This window comes from Gadus chalcogrammus, chromosome 1 (genome assembly GCF_026213295.1).
Source record: "Gadus chalcogrammus isolate NIFS_2021 chromosome 1, NIFS_Gcha_1.0, whole genome shotgun sequence".
Lineage (NCBI taxonomy): Eukaryota > Metazoa > Chordata > Actinopteri > Gadiformes > Gadidae > Gadus > Gadus chalcogrammus.
In genome coordinates, this window is record NC_079412.1 from 6,065,046 (window position 1) to 6,084,202 (window position 19,157).

At 43.6% G+C, this 19,157-nt stretch overlaps 1 protein-coding gene across 1 annotated transcript; it reads right to left on the reverse strand.

Annotated features, from left to right (window-relative positions):
• Positions 1-3,203: 3,203 nt before the first annotated feature.
• LOC130375570 (abl interactor 1-like) lies at positions 3,204-15,196 on the reverse strand. Its single transcript, XM_056582614.1, has 9 exons — positions 15,087-15,196; positions 14,406-14,551; positions 12,206-12,376; positions 11,760-11,939; positions 11,015-11,067; positions 10,874-10,924; positions 9,438-9,646; positions 9,128-9,253; positions 3,204-3,331 (listed from the first exon to the last, which is right to left on the reverse strand). The coding sequence occupies exons 1-9, from the start codon at positions 15,145-15,147 to the stop codon at positions 3,270-3,272; spliced, it is 1,059 nt and encodes a 352-aa protein (XP_056438589.1). The 5' UTR covers positions 15,148-15,196; the 3' UTR covers positions 3,204-3,269.
• Positions 15,197-19,157: the final 3,961 nt, after the last annotated feature.

The following is a 19,157-nucleotide window of genomic DNA, read 5'->3' on the forward strand; positions in this document are numbered from 1 at the left end:
GTTGAAAACGCGCCGCTCTCGGGGGAGGATGCGTCCGGGGAATGGCCTCATGAGGTCGGTCCGTAGCGGAAAGGCCTCGTCCGCTACAAACACATGAGGCAGGGGTCCTCTCTGCGCAGCCGCTGACAGTACTCTGTCAGCAGGGAGCTTGAGATCGCCAGCTCGGAGGGCCTGACCAAACACAGAGTTGGCCAGAATTCCTCCATCACTGGTTCTCTCATAGCCCCCCACATCGATGATGCGGAAGCACTTGTCTGCGTCGACAACTGCCAAGAGAACAATGGAAAATGTTCCCTTGTAGTTGAAGAACTGCAAACCGGAGTTCACAGGGGCCTTCAGAACAACATGCTTCCCATCGATGGCACCGCAACAGAGAGGGAAGTTCCACTGCTCCTCGAACTGCTGCGCAATCACCCTCCAGTCCTCGGTAGTGGGCACAGCCATGAACTCCTCCACCAGGCAGTACCATATAGCCATCACCCCATCGGACACGATGGAAGCCACGGTGGAGGCCCCGACCCGGAAGCTGGTGGCTATCTTCCGGAACGAATCGCCAGTAGCCAGGAATCTGCTACACATGAATAATTTATTTTAGCCTTATTGAGAATTGTAGTTGTATACCAAATATGCAGGCCAATTATCTTACTGATATCACTGCACAGGTATATGTCTTGACTAGTGTTTACAGTGCATTTTGCATCAGCTTATTTTACTTTCAAAAGCATGACAAGGAGGTCAAGAATGAATATGTTGACTCATATTCAAACTCAGGTGACATGCATGTATATGAAGATTTGCGTTTAGGTTGAAACCATAGATATTATATAAAAAACACTGTTGAAACACTGGTTGGAGCATTGACAGGAAATGCATAGCAGGTAGGTGCAAGAGGGGAAACAGATGTGCGGAGTTCTTGGAGCAAGTGGTGAAACTCACCCAGCTGTGGCCGTCTCCAGGGAGGATGTCGTGCACCCAAACACGACGGCGTTTGCATTTGCGACGCTCCTCGGACTCCCACAGCAAATAAAGCGCAGCGATGGTGGCGATGTCAGCCATGTTTCAGCAAAAGAAAAATAGCGGGGGAAAAAAAGTTTTGGGCGGGCTCATCTAGGAGCGTAGGCGCGTAGCTGCGTAGGACCATTTTTGACACAAAATGGTCAAGCAACATTTTAGCTGCAATACTCTGGGTCATATTTGTGCTTCGCAATATTTAGCAACTGCCCAGACAGCCATCCAGTTACCATGGCAATGGCTATCCTACTGTAGGTGTTCCACGTACGTCCGTCAAAATAAAAGTCTGACATCAGATCGGTGGCCTAATCACTGGGACTATTTTTAGCTTTTCTATTGTTAACTTAGTTAGGCTGTGGAACAACTGCGATGATGAGCGGAAAAAATTGACCACAATATTAAAACTAACAAAAAGTCCTCAGAAAGAAAATATTGAATTGTTATGAGCTGGAGCAGTGTATTTCTGTACATGTATTGTTTGATAGTTTTGTTTAAAGGAGCCATATTATGGCGTTTTCACAACAAGTAAACATAGTATTTGAGTTCCAGGAAACATGTTTTTGAAGCTGTTTGCTGGAAATAAATTTTAGGAAAAGAAATCTTGCCTACCGCTATTCCCCTCTGTTTCAGTCCCTTCAGAATGCGCTGTTTCTGGTGTCTGTAGCTTTAATGCAAATGAGCTGCTGCCCATTGACCAATGAGCTGTCAGACTGAACCACAGCATGGTGAAGGGATTGTTGCCATTTGCGGACTCCTGGAGCTCTGTATCTATATAATATAATATAATAATAATATTATATATACATATTATATCTAATATCACGGCCAAAAGCTATGTGCGCCTCGGATGATATTATGAATTACAAAGACTGCGTCTGACGTCTCTGGCACTTTTGCAACAAGTAAAGACTCCGGGAGCTGAGATGCTGTACTGCCGCCGAGCTCCCCACACCGGAGCTGCCAGACTGCCGACTGCTGCAGAAGCCTTGTAGCAGTCCAGCCGCCGTTGAAGCCGTCAGGCCGGCAGCTCCGGGAGCTGAACTGCCGCCGAAGAGTCCTCCGGGAGCTGAAAAGTCTGGCGGGGATAGCTCGGCGGCAGTCCGGCGGCTCAGCTCCATGAGTACAAACCCTTTCTTGTCCATGTCTCCTCCTCCGGACTCTTCGGCGGCAGTCCGGAGCAGGGAGGGAAAGGGATTGTACTCCCGGAGCTGAGCTGCCGCCGAGTTCCCCCTGCCGGAGCTGCACATCCGCTGGTCCACAAAATCGTATCTATGCTCTGATTGGAGGGGATTGGGTAATTGGGAGGTAATATTCAACTGTGCCCCCTTCCTACTTAGGAGGGGGCGCCGAAACCGACTCGCTCGTTTGGTAACTGTAGGCGGGGTACTTTCAGAAATGCATATTTCACTCAAAAAATTTACAGACTTTTTCAAAGATTGTATGCGTGTAAGAGCACCAGAGACCCAAAACAACAACCCAAATCCCAGGAAGTGTTGTTTTCATAATTTGTCCCCTTTAATATGTTCTTGTTTAATCTGTAATATATTTTTTATGCTGACAATACTATTGTTTATTGTTGCTCGTCGTCTGTTGTACAGGCCTCTGACCTTTTACAGTCTGCATTTGTTGTTGTTCAGTCAAGTCTTCAGCAACCGAAGTTGGTATTAAATACAGACACAACGAAACTCGTGTTGAGTTACCGCCAAATCTACTCAACAGCATATATTTTATTCACATATATACGTCTGTGTGTATGTGTGTGTATGTTTGTGTGTGTGTGTGTGTGTTTTTATATCTGAACAGTCAATAAATGATACCGAACCACTGGACAATCCCCTCATCCCCACTTTAACAATGGCCATATTGCACAATACAATTTGTATATCTCCCTGTTTATGCAGTTTTTATTGTGTATACATTTAATTTCTTATATAGTATTTTACTCTATTTTATTTATTTTTTTAAGCACAGAACATACAGAATATGCTAACCTTTCACTGCACATCCTGTATGAGTATGTGACAAATAAAAACCTTTGATTCTTTGAATATATATAGTATCTATCTCACATATACATGTATATCACAGTCATGACCTATATTATTGATGATTAACTTAATTATTAACTTAATTAATGTGTGTATATATATATATATACACAAAATATATATATATATATAAACTCACACATATTTATATTATTCTAAATAAACATCCATAATCCTGTAGGAGTATTGATGTCAGCGGCAAGAGGGATATCACTTTAACTGCATGCTGTCGTCCAACAGGGGAGGAGGGGGCGGGACTGGAAGCTCCAGGTCTGAAGAGATTTGAGGGGAATTAAAATTTGATCAAAATGTATCCATGTACCTAGGTCAGTGTCTGTGTATGCATGCGTAAGTCTCACCCAGGTGTTGTAGGCGGGCATTTAAGCGGAGACGAGCAGATAGAGGAAGAAGAGCAGAGGAGATAGGAAGAGGAGCAGAGGAGAGAGGAAGAGGAGCAGGAGGAGGAGCATAAGGAGGAGGGGGCGGGATCATCACTAGAGGAAGAGAGGAGGGCGAGATAGGAGATTAAACAACTGACACAACAGGGAAGCATGTATATATATAATATATATTAAAATAATGAATATATACCCTTATATCAATCAAATGCTTGCACGCTCAGTAACAGTTGTCTTTGGGCAGAGCAGGGTCTTACATGATTGGACGGAAGGTAGTAAGTGTGTGTCGTGGGGGCGAGCCCTCCCCCTCAGAGAGAGAGAGCGGGAGATGGGGGGCAATCGACGCATGCGATTCCTCCGAGTTGTGGAAGAAACTGAGAAAGAAAAGACAGGTATATAGACAGGCAGGCAGGCAGGCAGGCAGTCAGACACACTAGCAGGTAGACACGCAGGCAGGTAGAAAGGCATAGGTATAGGTCTAATATCTCGATCCATCAGCAACAAGCTGTGTCACATGTATAAAAGGTTTTCAAATGTACATATCATTGCTTTTGTTTATGTATAAGATGTATTTATGTTATGTTATTGCATTGTAAAATTAAGATCCAATACTACACTACTCTATAATGTTCATTTTTATGGACCAAACAACAGAGTGTTTGTTAGCCTTTGTCTGGTACAGTATTTCTCTTCTTAAGGTAAGTTACCACAGTAATTAGGGTAAGTACTTTTTAATCTTAATGCTTTAAACATTTTGCAGATCCCTGATCACCTGAAGCCTAGACTTCTCAGCCATATCCAAAAATCCAAAACTGGACAATGCCATCGCCGGGAGCTCAACTTACCAACCTGAGGTTGGGGGAAAAGTTCAACATCCATGAGTTAGATGAGGGTCAGAAATGGATCCTAGTTTTTTTATTCATTCCTTAAACAGAAACTGTCCTCAGACTCTCTGACGGCTACACGGCTTGGATATATATTTATATATAATATAAAATGCTGCCCAATACTGCTTTTGAATACAGAACAACATAGACTGCAGCTACCTTGGAGAGCTATGCCAGGATTTCCAGCTGATTCTAGCCCCTTCTGAGGTCCATCTAGGCGAGCTAACCCCTTCTGAGGTCTAGCTAGACGAGCTAGCCCCTTCTCTGGTCCAGCTAGAAGAGCTAGCCCCTCTCTGGTCAAGCTAGGGGAGCTAGCCCCTTCTCAGGTCCAGCTAGAGGAGCTAGCCCCCGTCTGGTCCAGCTAGAGGAGTTAGCCCCTTCTCTGGTCCAGCTGGAGGAGCTAGCCCCTGTCTGGTCCAGCTAGAGGAGCTAGTCCCTCTCTGGTCCAGCTAGAGGAGCTCAGGTCCAGGATGCAGAGAAGACAACTCAAATCCAGGGTGCATCGGGATAACGATGTGATATCTGGATTTGAGAGATAAATCGATATCAAGTTTGCCATAATTTCCTTTTAAAAGGTTGTATCAGTGATGATAGGCCGAAACATAAATGTTCACATTCATCTGATCTTTCCTGACAATCCGCTAGCTGTAAAAAAAAACATGTCTAATATGGGTATGCATTGGCCCTGCCCTCACGATTCGATTCGATTACGATTCACCAGGTAACGGTTCGATTCAATTCAATTCTACGATGCATTGCGATGCATCAAAATTCTACTGCACACAATGAGGCAAATTTTTTCAAACCTACTGCAATTAAATGCCAGGCTTTGTCCTTTCTGACATGGCACCTTTCTGACAGGATGATATATTTCATAAATTATTTTATGTTGCTCCACTTCGACAATCAGTCTCTCGTCGACCATGTTACGACCCTCTGAGACCCTTTGATTGACTAACTGCTGACCTGATGCCACCGGTCATGACGTTATGTTCATGTGAAGTTGTGATAGGCTACTTGAGCTGCGTATTGTGTTTTATTTTGAAAATTGACCGGATGCTCTATGGCTTTTACATTGCCACTTCCTGCCCGGATCGATCTGCTCTGTTGAAATCGACGCGGTTCAGCAACGGCTCGCGTGAAAAATAGAAGTGCTACCGAATGGTAGCGCTGCGGCGCGGTGCGCCGCTTCTGGGACGCTGCTGAGCCGGTGGAAATGGTTTCATTGATTAGAGTGGCAGCGATCAGCAGCGTTGACCGCGGCGCAGCCGTTCTGCGCTTAGCATGTACTTCACAACTCTATTGTCCACTCGAGGCCCGATAATAAACAGCGACATAATCAATTATGGCACGTTGCCGCATCGATGCTGAATCGTGCATGCCCCACATTGCGATGCATCGCCGAATCGATTATTGTTGACACCCCTAATGTCTAATTAGGCAGCCTATGCTTCGAGATTGTACACAAAAACAAATGGTACAACCAACCACTCAAAACCAAAATAAATAGTATTCCAACCAATCGCCGGCAAGGGGTGGGTGTTGTGGGGGTTTGCGCTGCGTTTATGATAGTTCTTTTTGGATGCACAAAACACAGAAGGGAGGGGCGAGCTGAGGGGTATTCCATCAAAGTCGCTAACGAAAGCGGCGCTTAGTTGATTAAACCCGGTTAGAACCAACGCCAACTTCCACTTGAGGCTAAAGCCATTCCATCAATGTAGTTCAGCCGCGCCTTGCTCAGGCTTACGTCATCGTGGATTACAATCGCTCACGAGATATGTAACCAGCCCAGAACCGTGAATGTCAAATCATGGATCAAATGTCCGAAAAGGACAGAGCGGGATCTTTTCCAGAGGAGATTAGAAGCTGCTTGTGGAGGTCTATGAGGAGTACACGCATATAATAACTCAAAAAGGGAACACCGTAACCGGCCGCCTGGTAATAAAATCGCAGATTTTCTGAGTAGTAGTAGTATTAACTGTGTAACATATTTAAATGTAATATTGTCCGTTGATTTGTATTCAGGGAGATAGGCTTGAGGTAACATGTCGGACTTGCACCGGTCGTCCGGGTTTCAATCCCTATCTATTTAGTTACTTAGGAAGGATTACTGGAGAAATCAAATGACTTTTCATGCCTTTTATTTTCCATTTCTTTGAATATTCTGAACCTTCTGATGGTACACTTATTTCCGACAGATGGACTTATCTGAAACGCCGCTCAAGTAAGCCTGACAGTTAGCCTGGTACCGACCAGGTTAGTTTGCTCGGATAAATTGCCATGGTTAATTAGCGGAGATTCCCTTAAGCCACGTTAATGGAACGCAACTCTAGCTGAAAGTAGCGAGGCTTGGCGAAATAGTAGGGCTAATAGATCTACTGAGGACGCTGAGGCCAGAGCCTTCCATGCTGCATTGTCCCACCTGGAGCAGCAGGGAAGTTATGCTTGGCTGCTCTTCATGGACTTTAGCTCTGCTTTTAATACCATCCTCCCACACAGACAGGTGGTCAAACTGTCTGACATTGGAATACCACACTCCACCGGCCTTTGCTTTGAAGACTTTTTATCAGACCGCACTCAGAGGGAAAGAGTGGGCCCCCACACCTCCACCGCCCTCAGCCTCGGCTCCCCACAGGGCTGTGTGCCGAGTCCCCTGCTCTATACCCTCTACACCCACGACTGCACTCCCGCCCACCACAGCAACACCTTCGTCAAATTTGCAGATGACACCACAGTAGTGGGGCTCATCTCAAGGGGGGATGAGACCGCCTACAGAGACGAGGTGGAGCGTTTGGTGGGGTGGTGCAGCGCTAACAACTTGCTCCTCAATACAACAAAGACCAAGGAGCTTGTTGTGGATTATAGGAGGAAGAGCCGCTGCTGATAGGCGGGTTCTGTGTGAAGAGGGTCTCTGACTTCCGCTTCTTGGGAGTTAACATCATGGAGGACCTGACCTGGGACGTCAACACCACTGGGCTAGTGAAGAAGGCCCAGCAGAGACTATACTTCCTGAGAGTTCTCAGGAGGATCAACATCCCCCAAAAACTGCTGGTGTTCTTCTACCGCTGCTCAATAGAAAGCATAATGACCTGCTGTCTGTGTGTCTGGTTCTCAAGCTGCACTGTGGCACAGAGGAAAAGGCTCCAGGGGGTCATAAAGGCAGCGCAGAAAATCACCGGCTGCCCTCTTCCATCTCTGGACAAACTGCACAGCTCCCGCTGCCTTAAAAAGGCCAAATCCATTCTGCAGGACTCATCACACCCCGGTCACAAACTGTTTGAACTCCTGCCATCAGGCAGGAGATACAGGTCCATGAAAACAAGAACAAAACCGTTTTTACTAGGGGTGTAACGGTACACCCCTAGTAAACGTATTTGTACCGAACCGTCACGGTACAGGCACTTTGGAGCGGTTACAGAGGTGTACCGCAGTACGTAAATGTGGCGTACATAGCGGGCAACGATCGTCGAATAGTCTGAGTCACGTAGAATATCGAATAATGAATGTGACTATCGTTATTTATTACACGGCTCTTCTCAAAGCTTTTGAACGCTCCGTTGACTTGCATGGGCCTTCACAACTTCCGGTGGTGAATAGCGTCCTCGGTTGCTAAGCGACGTCAACGTCTTTGGCAGACTATTTCTCAGCTGATCAACACTACGAATGCTGGTAACAAATCAATTCTAAAAAGACACCGTGTGAAGTTATATTTTTGACGTGTCTAGTTCACCACCATGCAGGCTGTGTTCAGTAAACTAAATAAATAATTAAATAAATAAATAGCGATCCGTTTTCGGTGCATGTAGGTCTATCTGCCTAAGCCCATGTTGAAATAACTTTGATGTTGAATGTTGATGACACAGTTGTTGAAATAAACAGATTGATTTCATACAAATCATAAAAGCCTCTCCCTGTGTCATTGTGTGTGTGGGTATCCGAGGTGTGTGCGTGCGTGCGTGGGGGGTTCTTGATTGAGCTATTTTCGAATATCATTCGAATACTTCTCAGCGAATATCGAATATAAAAATAGTATTTTTGCCAGAAATTCCCATCCCTAGCACACACATTTGAAAAGGCACCATCCAGGTGTTACTATGATTGTTGCTGTGGGAAAAAAAACCCATCATTTCTGAATTCCCTGTCTGGGAATTCAGAAATGCAAATGCCATAACCAAGTTTATTGGTGTTTTCATTGCTGCTGATCGACGGCCATTCTCCGTTGTTGACAAACAAGCAGTTTTTTTTAATTTCCCCCTTAACTATGAACCGTACCTTACCGTACCGTGACTTAAAAACCGAGGTACGTACCGAACCGTGACTTTTGTGTACCGTTACACCCCTAGTTTTACCCAACAGCCCTAACCTCACTAAATGTTGTTACCAAAGCATAGTTGTGTATCACATTTGTGTAAGCACATTTATGAATGTGAATGTTTGTCTTATGAGTTGACTATTTTTATGGTTTTAATTTAGTTTTAATTTAATTAATTATGCATGTGTACGTACTAGCTCAATGTGATGTTTTTGCACTGAACAAGGACTGCACTTAATTTCGTTGTACTTGTTACAATGACAATAAAGATATTCTATTCTATGTCAGCGCTGTATCGCTGTTCAAGAGAAGAGAGCCAGAAAGCAAAGCTGGTGTTTGTGTATTGATACGGCAGAGAATGATTACTGGAACCGTTTAAAAAACTCAGTAAAAGACAGAAAGATAGTCCGACAGGTAAAGAGATGGACGAATAGACAGACAGCAAGGGAGACAGACATTCAGACAGTGTACCTTCTCCATCCTGAATAAGGTCGGGATGTGGCAGAAATGGTGGACTGGGTTCCTCGATGGCGGAATTAGAGATAACATCAAGCTTAGGCGTAGCCGGAGTGGGCAGTAACACGGTCACCTCTTCCACTGAGGGAGTAATAAACACCGTTGCCCATTATGCACCACGAAATGTACACATAGTCCTACACAATAGTACACGTATGACTATGTGATTGTGTAGTAATGTGCTTAGTACTGTATGTAGTACAATGTGTGAGACTATGGGAAGGACTACGTGTAGGACAACTGCAGTATCTTTGTTATTTCCTACCAGGCTCAAGGCTGGGGGGCGTGGAGAGGGGACGAAGGCTGTGATTGGACAGAAACTCCTTTGAAGTGGGCTGGGCCACCAGCTCCACTGGATAATTTGACCAGGGAGTTCTCAAAGAGACGGGTATCCCTGTGACATTATTGTTTGTGGGCGGGGCTTTGCTCATCATGACGTCACTCTCAGTGGGTGGTTCCTCAGGCTTGCCAAAGCTGGAGAAAATTGTGTAATTAAATTACAAGATAATAATAAATATAGTTTAAAGCAACCAGGACAGGGCCCTATTGTATGAAGAGTATGCTGGTGGCCTAATGACATGAAGGTAAACATTATTTGCTTTGATGTCATGTCTCACAGAGTTGTTGGTTGATGTTGGACTTGAACCAGCGATGGTCATGAATCCGATGCAGTACCACTACACTACATGCACATAGACTGTTTAAAACAGATTTGAGTATATTTTGAGAAATAAAGTCTATCTTACATGGATTTATGGTGAGCTTGGTTTGTATGGTAATATGGCATTGGTATGCCTTAAAAAATGGTTTACCGGTAGTTAACATAGCAAAACCATCACCAACCATGGTTCTAAAGCATACTTTTTCAAAACCCATCGTCAAAACTGACTTTGCGAAATGACGTGTGTACCGCTTTAAGGCTCAACCTGTGTTGAAGAGAGAAAGGCAACTACGAACAAATATATCCTTCTTTTTTTTCAAATATAGACTTCAAAATTTGGCATTGGTATACAATGGAATCTCCTCTTAGTAGCAATATTTGAAAGCCAAGCCTACGTCTTTTGACACATTGTTGGAGCTGTTTAAACATCAGATATATTCTTATATTTCACTATAAAATGTATATCTCTGCCGTCTTTCGCCTTATTGCTATGAATTGATCATCATACAGTCCCACAGTCACCTGTTGCATTTGTGCCGAGTTTGCAGCTTTTACCATTTCCGGCACCAAATCTGTTGTAATGTTGGCCTTTGGTCAAGTGCGCTGCAGGGTATCCAAATGGTCTTACCATATGGGTTGGACCTTGAAAGTTGTTCATGATGACGAATGTTGCATGAATAACAAGTTTCATGCATATTGCACTTTCCTAGTGGAAATGGCCGCCTGCTGAGTATGTTGCACTTCTAAAGCTTATTCTAGCGCCACCCATCCTTTTCATCCCTTATTCATTTTGCGAGTTCTTCAAGCCTGCCAATTCTTCTTCTTTTGAACTAGTATTTTTTGAGCTATGGTCGAATTTCTCAGGGAAAAAATAACGATACTTATGAATACAATAGGGTGCCTAAGTTTTTCGTCTGACCCCTTATAATAATAATAATAATAATAATAATAATAACAAATAAGATTGGGTTCCTACTTTCTTTTGTAGGACCCCTAATTATTGCTATTAAATACACACACACAGACACACACACACTGACCCAAGAGACGGAGGGAGCGGACATATCACTGGTCCAGGAGCTTTGAAGGACCTGCACCAAAACACATACACACAATACATGAAATCCGGATCCATCCAGTGCTTAGACCAATTGGATGAGAGAATGAAGAGACTGTTTGACCTGATTGAGCTGCCAGCTTTACGGATCATTCCGGAATGCTGCTTCCCTGGTATCTGAGAGAGAGAGAGAGAGAGAGAGAGAGAGAGAGAGAGAGAGAAAGAGAGAGAGAGATGAAATAAATTAATTGAGGCATTTTCCCACGCTCACAAAGCACCCGTTCTTTGTGTTTGTGTTTGTGTGAATGTGTGGTTCTGCTAACGAGTATTACTGTGTATTCGTGTCACAGAGAGTCCAGTCCAGTAAGTTTTGTTGTGTATGACTTTTTATTTTTATTATTTTGATTATAACTGAATTACTGAGTACAACTGTGTATAGCTGTCTATTACTTAGTATAACTGGTGAATTTCTGTGTATTACTGAGCATTATGTGTATCAAGGTGTATACAACTGTATTAAATGGTAAATTGACTACATTTTATGTAGCGCTTTTATCCAAAGCCCTAATATACACCCATTCATGTGAACATCGACAGCGGTGTAAGCCATGCAAGTAGACAGCCAGCTCGTTGGGAGAAATTAGGGTTAGCTGCCTTGCTTAGGGACACCTCAACACTCAGCTCGGAGGAGCCAGGGATCGAACTAGCAACCTTGCGGTTACCAGCCAACCCGGTCTACCTCCTGAGCTACTGCGGCCCTATGTATTAAAGTGTAAAACTGTGTATTACTGTCTTTTACTGTGTATAACTGTGTATAGCTGTGTATAACAGCATATAACGGTGTATAACTGGGAATAACTGTGTATTACTGTGTATTGGTGGCCAACAGAGTCCAGTACTGAGTAGTCGATGGGTCGGCGGTGGTACTCGGTGGGACGGTGTACCGCGGGGTCAGCCGGGGTCATCTCTGCTCCACGGGGAACTCGCTTCATAACCGTGGAAATGCCAATCTCTCTCCGGGCGACTTTCTCCCTGTGCATCTCCACAGTCTGACCGTCCGTCCATTCATCCAAACATCATCATTATCAGTCTTCTAAACATCTTTCAGTGTCTATCTGTACAAATATGTCCATTTGTAGACACGTTAATTTAACATGTTAAAGCCACCTAGTTGGTATGTAGTAGGTGACAAAGCTACACTGACATGTTTATTTGTAGATGTGTTCATTTGTTTGCGTTTATTTGTTTTTGTATACTAATTTAAATCATTCTAAACTACTCTATGAGAAAGTTGTTGTGGGTGCTAACAGTTTACCTGACCAATTAGGTTGATGGAAGACTCCATGTGACCAATCAGATTTGTCTGAGCATCAAGCAAACCAAGCAGGCTATTGGCCAATGTGCTGATTTGATAAACAACACTGGCCAGCGATTGGTTGGCGAAGCTCTTGGTTTCCTCCAATGCCTTTTTGCTGCTCACTCCCGACTGTGGGGTCGGGGGAAGAGAGAGAAACAAACTGAATTGTATGTCATTGTTATTCTGTATAAGTATGTGAGTAGTACCTGTAAGTAGTTGGTATTGCAGTAAAAGCTGTATTGAAAGTAGTACTACTAACTGTAATTAGGTGGTATGACAATATAAGTAGTATTGGGGGTAGTACCAGTACTTGTTAGTAATCAATATTACAGTATTAGCAGTATTGGAGGTAGTAGTAGTACCTGTAAGTAGGGATGTCATATATATACCAGACATTTAGTTGTCGATACCAATAACAGTGAAATTCCACAATTCTCAATACCAAATTCGATACCACGGTAAAAAACTAAAACAAAGCAATCCAATATACTTCAACATACACTCATTTATTAAAAGCAATACAAAAAACAGTGGCACTGGCATGTAGCCTTCAAGTAATGAATAAGAATAAACCACTATAACATTTAAAAAAAGAACGGTGGCAAACAATGTAAAGTGCAAACTGAGGCAATATTCCTTCTTCTTTTATACATGGATAGTAAAAAAAATAGAAATAGCTTGTGTCCACATAAAATAAACTCAACTCAAGATGGCCATCCAATGTATAAATTAAATCGTAAAATATTTGAAAACAAAATAAAGTGCAATCTGAGGCATTATTCCTTCTCCTTAGTAAAAAAAATAAGATTAATCCGCGATCAAATGAAGCACAGAAGACTTGGACAATGGACTCATTATTCGATGACCGGAAACGGAAAGGGGGGCTGGTTGCAGTCTTTTCGCTCGGTTCTAGCCGTACGGTTGAGACGGAGAAGCCCCCTGCACATTTCCGGTTCCAGTCCGGTTTCCGTTTCAATGTGATTTACAAAATGCCAAATAAAACGAGAGAAACTGTATTTCGCTACGATACTTGATATGGAACATCAACGAACACCACTTACCACTCGGTGAGTTGCACATTTCTGAAAACGAACGCTTAGGGTAGTTTTAAGGACAGGTTTGTGAATTCCCGTAGCCGGCCATTGTGAAGGAGGTAGGGGCGATTTGAAATGAGCCAAATACCCAAGACAGGACCAATAGTCAACATTTCTGTGTCAACCACTATATTTCATCCTAGACAAATATGAAAGGGGGCTCAATGTGCTAAATACCAGAATTGGCCTTTAAACATGCGGCGATTATGTTAACGCACAACTTTTTTGTTTTTGCATCGTCAGCCGATCCGCGGATCACTTGCGTCCCGAACCGTGAGGGTTGATCCGTACGGTTCACGGGTAATTCCGTGATCCGCGGCACCACTATAAACTAATTAATGTAAGCGTTGCGTTGGAAGAAGATGAAGTGGTTTAAAATGACGTGTGGGGTGGTTGTTTGTAGTGTGGCACTATGTGTGTATGCAAACAGTAAAGGGGGCTACAGGGTAAGTTCTGTTTGACCGTCGCTTCACATGGTGTATTTCAGGATAAGGATAAGAAAGATAACACTCTGGATATGTTGTTAATGTAACGCTAACATGACTTGAAACTCACTCAACTTGAATTCTTTGAATAAATCTGGATGTCTGTCTTTGAGGTGCTTCGATAAGTTGGAAGTGTTTCCTCCTTTCGTTTTGAAAAGGTTGACGGCACCGTTTGCATATAGGTTTTTGCGAATCTATTATCAATCCCTGAACATCCGCCTCAAACGCAAAAGTACTTCCAGGCACGATTATCGCTATTATTTTTCTCGACCAGCCGAGGCGGAGCTGGCGCCCCCGCTGCAGCTGCAGTTGCCATCTTCCGTGTTCCTTTGGCATTTAACATCAGACTACAACACTTTTAGGTGTATAAGCTGCCCACATGACGTCCGGAGGAATTGCATCCCCGGTACTTACGGTGCCTATGACATCCCGGGTATCGGTTCTAGTATCGGTTCTCGTGACATCCCTACCTTTAAGTAGTTTGTATTGTAGTATTAGTAGTATTGGAGGTAGTAGTAGTACAAGTAGTACTAGCAGTAGTAATAGTAATAATATAATTACTAGTAGTAGTACGAGTACCTGTAGGTAGTTCGTATGGCAGTATTCGGCAACCTTCAGTAGGTTGGTGAAGTTATCGAGCAGTGCCTGCCGAGCACTTGGAGCTTCCTGTTGGATACTGCAAACTTCCTGTTTCAACTTCTGCTCCTTCATGACTGGACACCTGACTAACAATGGAATGAAACAGTCCTTCAAATGAAAGTTAGGGTGACCAAATCCCAACAAACCTAATGTCAGACAGAGATTATGTTTGTGTGGGACTCATTACCAATACCAGGACTTTCAAAAGTTAAAGTCCTGTTAACTTTTGACATTCACGTAGTTCTATTCCCCAAAAGTTGGGAGAATCGCCTTGGACCGGCTTCATCCAGCTATACGGGGCTTCTCCCAGCCATACGGGGCTTCACCCAGCTTAACGTGGCTTCAACAAGCTATATGCGCTACAGGTTAACCTCTATGGCCATCAAACACAGCCCAATGATTACAGCCCTCCCTGCTTTCTTCAGGATTTAGAAAAGTGTCCTGCAGTTGTTTGACTTTTGAAAAAAAACAAGAGCCAATCAAAAATCCTGTATAAAGTAGGAAACCGGGTCACCCTATAACTGTTAATAAATGAAACAGTCCTTTAATTAAGTTTCATTCATTGAGTCATTACGTGAAACATTCTTTGAATGAAATAGGCTTCGATAAAAATGTCCTTACCTCGAGATCCACAGAAAAGAGAAATTAAGGGAAATGTAATACTTGTCTCTTCCTTCTTCATAGGACTCTTTTTCTGTCTGTGTGTGTCGCCCCCTTTGTCTGTGCTTTCCCTCTCTGTATCTAACCGCACACTGGTTCCAGACTGTCTGCTTCCTTTTTCTAGTTGAGACCAATTGTGGAAGACCTCTTGGAGTCCCGCCTTCGCTAGCATTTCCTGGTGTTCAGAAAGCACAGCCCGACTTCTCTGACATTGGATGTCAATCAAACAAATTTCTATCGTAGCCTTCATTAGAAGATGTAAAGTCTTATTTGTGACACTGAGCTTCATAAAGAAAGAGAGAGCCCAATAACTGCAAGTTGAAGAAGTCTGGTGGGTTAACAAACAATTATGTCTCGCGATTTTTGACGATTCAAGATTGAAGAGTTAGAAGGCTTTATCGACATGGAAGACAGACATTAGAATTGCTAAAGTAAGGCATAATATAAAACACCAAATAATTATAATATTTTTCTTTAAGACATAAAATCTAATTGTCAAAAATTAGTGCAATACATTTCTGCATAGAAACTTTGAATGCCACAAGTGTGTGTATTGGGTTTGTTCTCATCAGTGTCTCATTATTCCTGTCTCTCTGTGTCTCTAGTAATTAAACCCATGGCTATAATGTGGAAATCCTGGTTTATAATGTAAAAACTGCTGAGGGAAATATATAATAACATTTATTATTATAACAACACACAACCTGTGTGCACATATAAATAGCCGTAGTCTATAAGAAGAATTGCTGCTTACAGAGATTGCTTCTGCAATTAACAAATTGCCCAACATAACGTGATCGTATAGTGGTATTTTAAATAACTATGCCCAAAACACATAACACAAAACAATATTGCATTTTCAAGAGCACAAAATACAAAATACAACCAATGTGTACATATAAATAGCCGTAGTCTGTTCCCGCTATAAAAGAGGAGCCCCGTATTAGTGCGGACAGGTCACGTACACCTCGTGCTTAAGGACTCTTCAAACATAACGGCAACACATCTTCACAAACCAATAAAACAAAGGGTTTTACAAGCATTTAGATTGACACATGTACTGTAACAGATTAAATGCTGCTGCGACTTTAAACATAGTATTATACATGGTTTGGCAGCTGGCAAAGACAGGCAGCACTATCCTACAGTCACACATAGCCTGCATACAAAACATTCTAAAAATGAAAATAAAACAGTTGGAAGGGGGAATATCAATTTCGCAAGAGATATCGGGAGGCTCAAGGCGGAGGGGTAATATTATATTTTAGCAACAAAGTGTAAAGACATTTCGGGAGGCTCAAGGAGGAGGGTAATTTTACATTTTAGCAACAAGTGTAGTCAATAGACCGACCGTCTTACCTGGGAGAGTGTCTCGACGGCGGGGCGGTTGAAACAGTGGATGGGCGGAGGGGGGGATATCAGTATCACAAGACAGATCGGGTCACCAAAGAAAAGGGTTGAAAATGCTTTTCCTGCAGAAAATGTGGTGATTGCTGTAGTGCAATGCAACTTATGCCGGGCAATCAAGGCACAATTAGAAATATAATAACACAAAAAATAGTAAACGGACAGCTCAGGGAACAGTAATGCCGCACCGGGAGGTGTGTATTTTACTCACCCTATTTGTAGAGGAAGGCTATTATGGGGGGGCGCTACGAGCAGTAAAAAAAAAAACGTGCAGTTATCAATGAAGTACTACATGACATTGTGTGGGGAAGAGGTATTTTGGCGCCCCCTCTGGCTGCAGGCGCACACCTGCTCGTTGAGAAGGTGCCGTGCACAGACGGAATGAACCCCCACTGAAGTCCGTAGGTCCACGATATACCCCCCCCCCCCCCCCCCTTCTTTGGTTAATCCTTCTTCTCTTTTTTCACCAAGTGATGCCATCTCGGGCTGGTTTCCTCGCGGACATGCAGTGTGCAATGTCGTGTTCTATCGCGCATTCAGTATTTGACATTTAGAGGGACACTGTTTCGCACATTTTGAAATGCTCAATGAGAGGAGAAAATGTGGAAGAAATGACAGCAACACAGCACCAAAGAAAAACCGAATCTGTTAACATAAATTTTGTATTGGAAGTCTAAAAAACAGGGATGCCTGGCTTCCCTTGGCCTCCGGGAGAGAACGCCACTGGTTGAAAATATATTTGAGTAAAGCTAGATAGTTTAAGGCAGTGAGGCGGGGGTAGCTTGGCAGCAACCCCCGCCTCACTGCTGCCCAAGCTTCTGCGGCAGTCCGGCCAAGGCCGCCTTAATGCACGGGCTTGCCTGGGCTGAACCCCAAGGGCCTACGCCAATCGGGGGGCCTATCAAGCCCCCCGAATTTTTTTTAAATACTGGCCCATGATAGGCCCCCCGATCGGCGAAGGCCCAAGAGAATGGAAAATAATTTACTTACTTACTTACTTAGCGGCATTTGGCAGACGCCTTTGTTCAAGGCGACATACAACATATAAAAAACAAGTAAGTGCCAACATAGTGAACATTTGTTTTTAGAAGGACTGAGTGATCTGGACCCTAAGCGTCTAAGGCAGGGTGGAACAGCTGAAATAGGTGAGTCTTTAAATGTTTTTTAAAAGTGTCCAGACTGGGGGCCGAGCGGATGGGGCCCGGGATGTCGATCCACCATTGTGGCAACAGGAAGGAAACAGTCTTGACTGGGACTGTGTGGTGGATTTGGCGCGGCGTAGGAGACGTTCCTGGGAGGAGCGCAGGGGTCTGGCAGGGGTGTAGGGCTGTTCACATTCTGGCTCATTGAGATAAGATGGCGCGGACCCTGCAAGAACCCTGAAGGCCAGGGTCAAGGATTTGAATTTAATCCTGGCTTCGATGGGGAGCCAGTGCAGTGAGACCAGGAGAGGTGTTACATGTGCCCTCTTTGATTGTGAGAAGATGAGGCGGGTTGCTGCGTTCTGTATCATCTGGAGTGGTTTGATGGTACATGCTGGGAGGCCAGTCAGTACGGAGTTGCAGTAGTCGAGTTTTAACAAGACCATGGTCTGAACGAGAAGTTGGGCTGAGTACTGGGAGAGATAGGGTCTGATCTTCCTGATGTTGTATAGTGTGAATCTGCAGGATTTGGTGACTGTAGCAATATGTTCAGTGAAGGTGAGGTGGCTGAGGCCATTGTCTATTATTACGCCCAAGTTTCGGGCAGTGTTGGTTGGTGACAGGGAGAGTGAATCCAACTGAACATTGATATGGTGGGAGACAGTGTTCGAATTATCAATCCAGCTTCGGGGGGGTCAGCATTTTGAAACGGATGGTGTTGACGTCACGTTTTTTTTTTTGTTTGTTTTTAAGCGGCTCTGTACATAGGAAACTAGGTTATAAATATACGGTAGTGCTATCCCTATTGTGGTGTTTTTTACATTAAGTCATTTAGCAGACGCTTTTGTCCAAAGCGACGTACAAAGGAGATGCTACAAGCAATAGAGCCTAGTGTATCAATAAATACTATTTCACACAATAATCAACATGCAGAACTGTAAGCGCAAGTTAAGTAGCCTAATAGCTGAATAACGTTATGACAATCAAGGTAGAAACAGAGCACTGTCTTTAATAGCATCTAAGACAAGTGTAGTTAGCTAGCTATCCAAAAATAGTTTCTGACTAGGTTTATGAGTTGAATTCCGCTAGGTTGGTAACGTTAAGCATGAAAGATTAGGCTTTACGTTATAGATATGATACAGCTATCAGGTAGTTGCACCCATAGACATACAGGTTGCACCACTTCAGAAACTGTACGCCAAAGACACATTGGTAGGGCGGCCAGTTGCTAACGTGATGATGGACCAGAGGAGTTGAGTTTATTCTCGACATTTCGACTTTATTCTCGACATGTTGACTTTATTCTCGACATGTTGACTTTATTCTAGACATGTCGACTTTATTCTCGAATTGCCAATTCATATTTTTCCCCCTTATACCTGGCCCTAATACGCTTCCGTACGAATGCGACTTCTGGCTCGCGGAAAAACTTTTTTGGTGGGATGGACCGGACGTATGAATCATTACACAGCCCCGACAAACA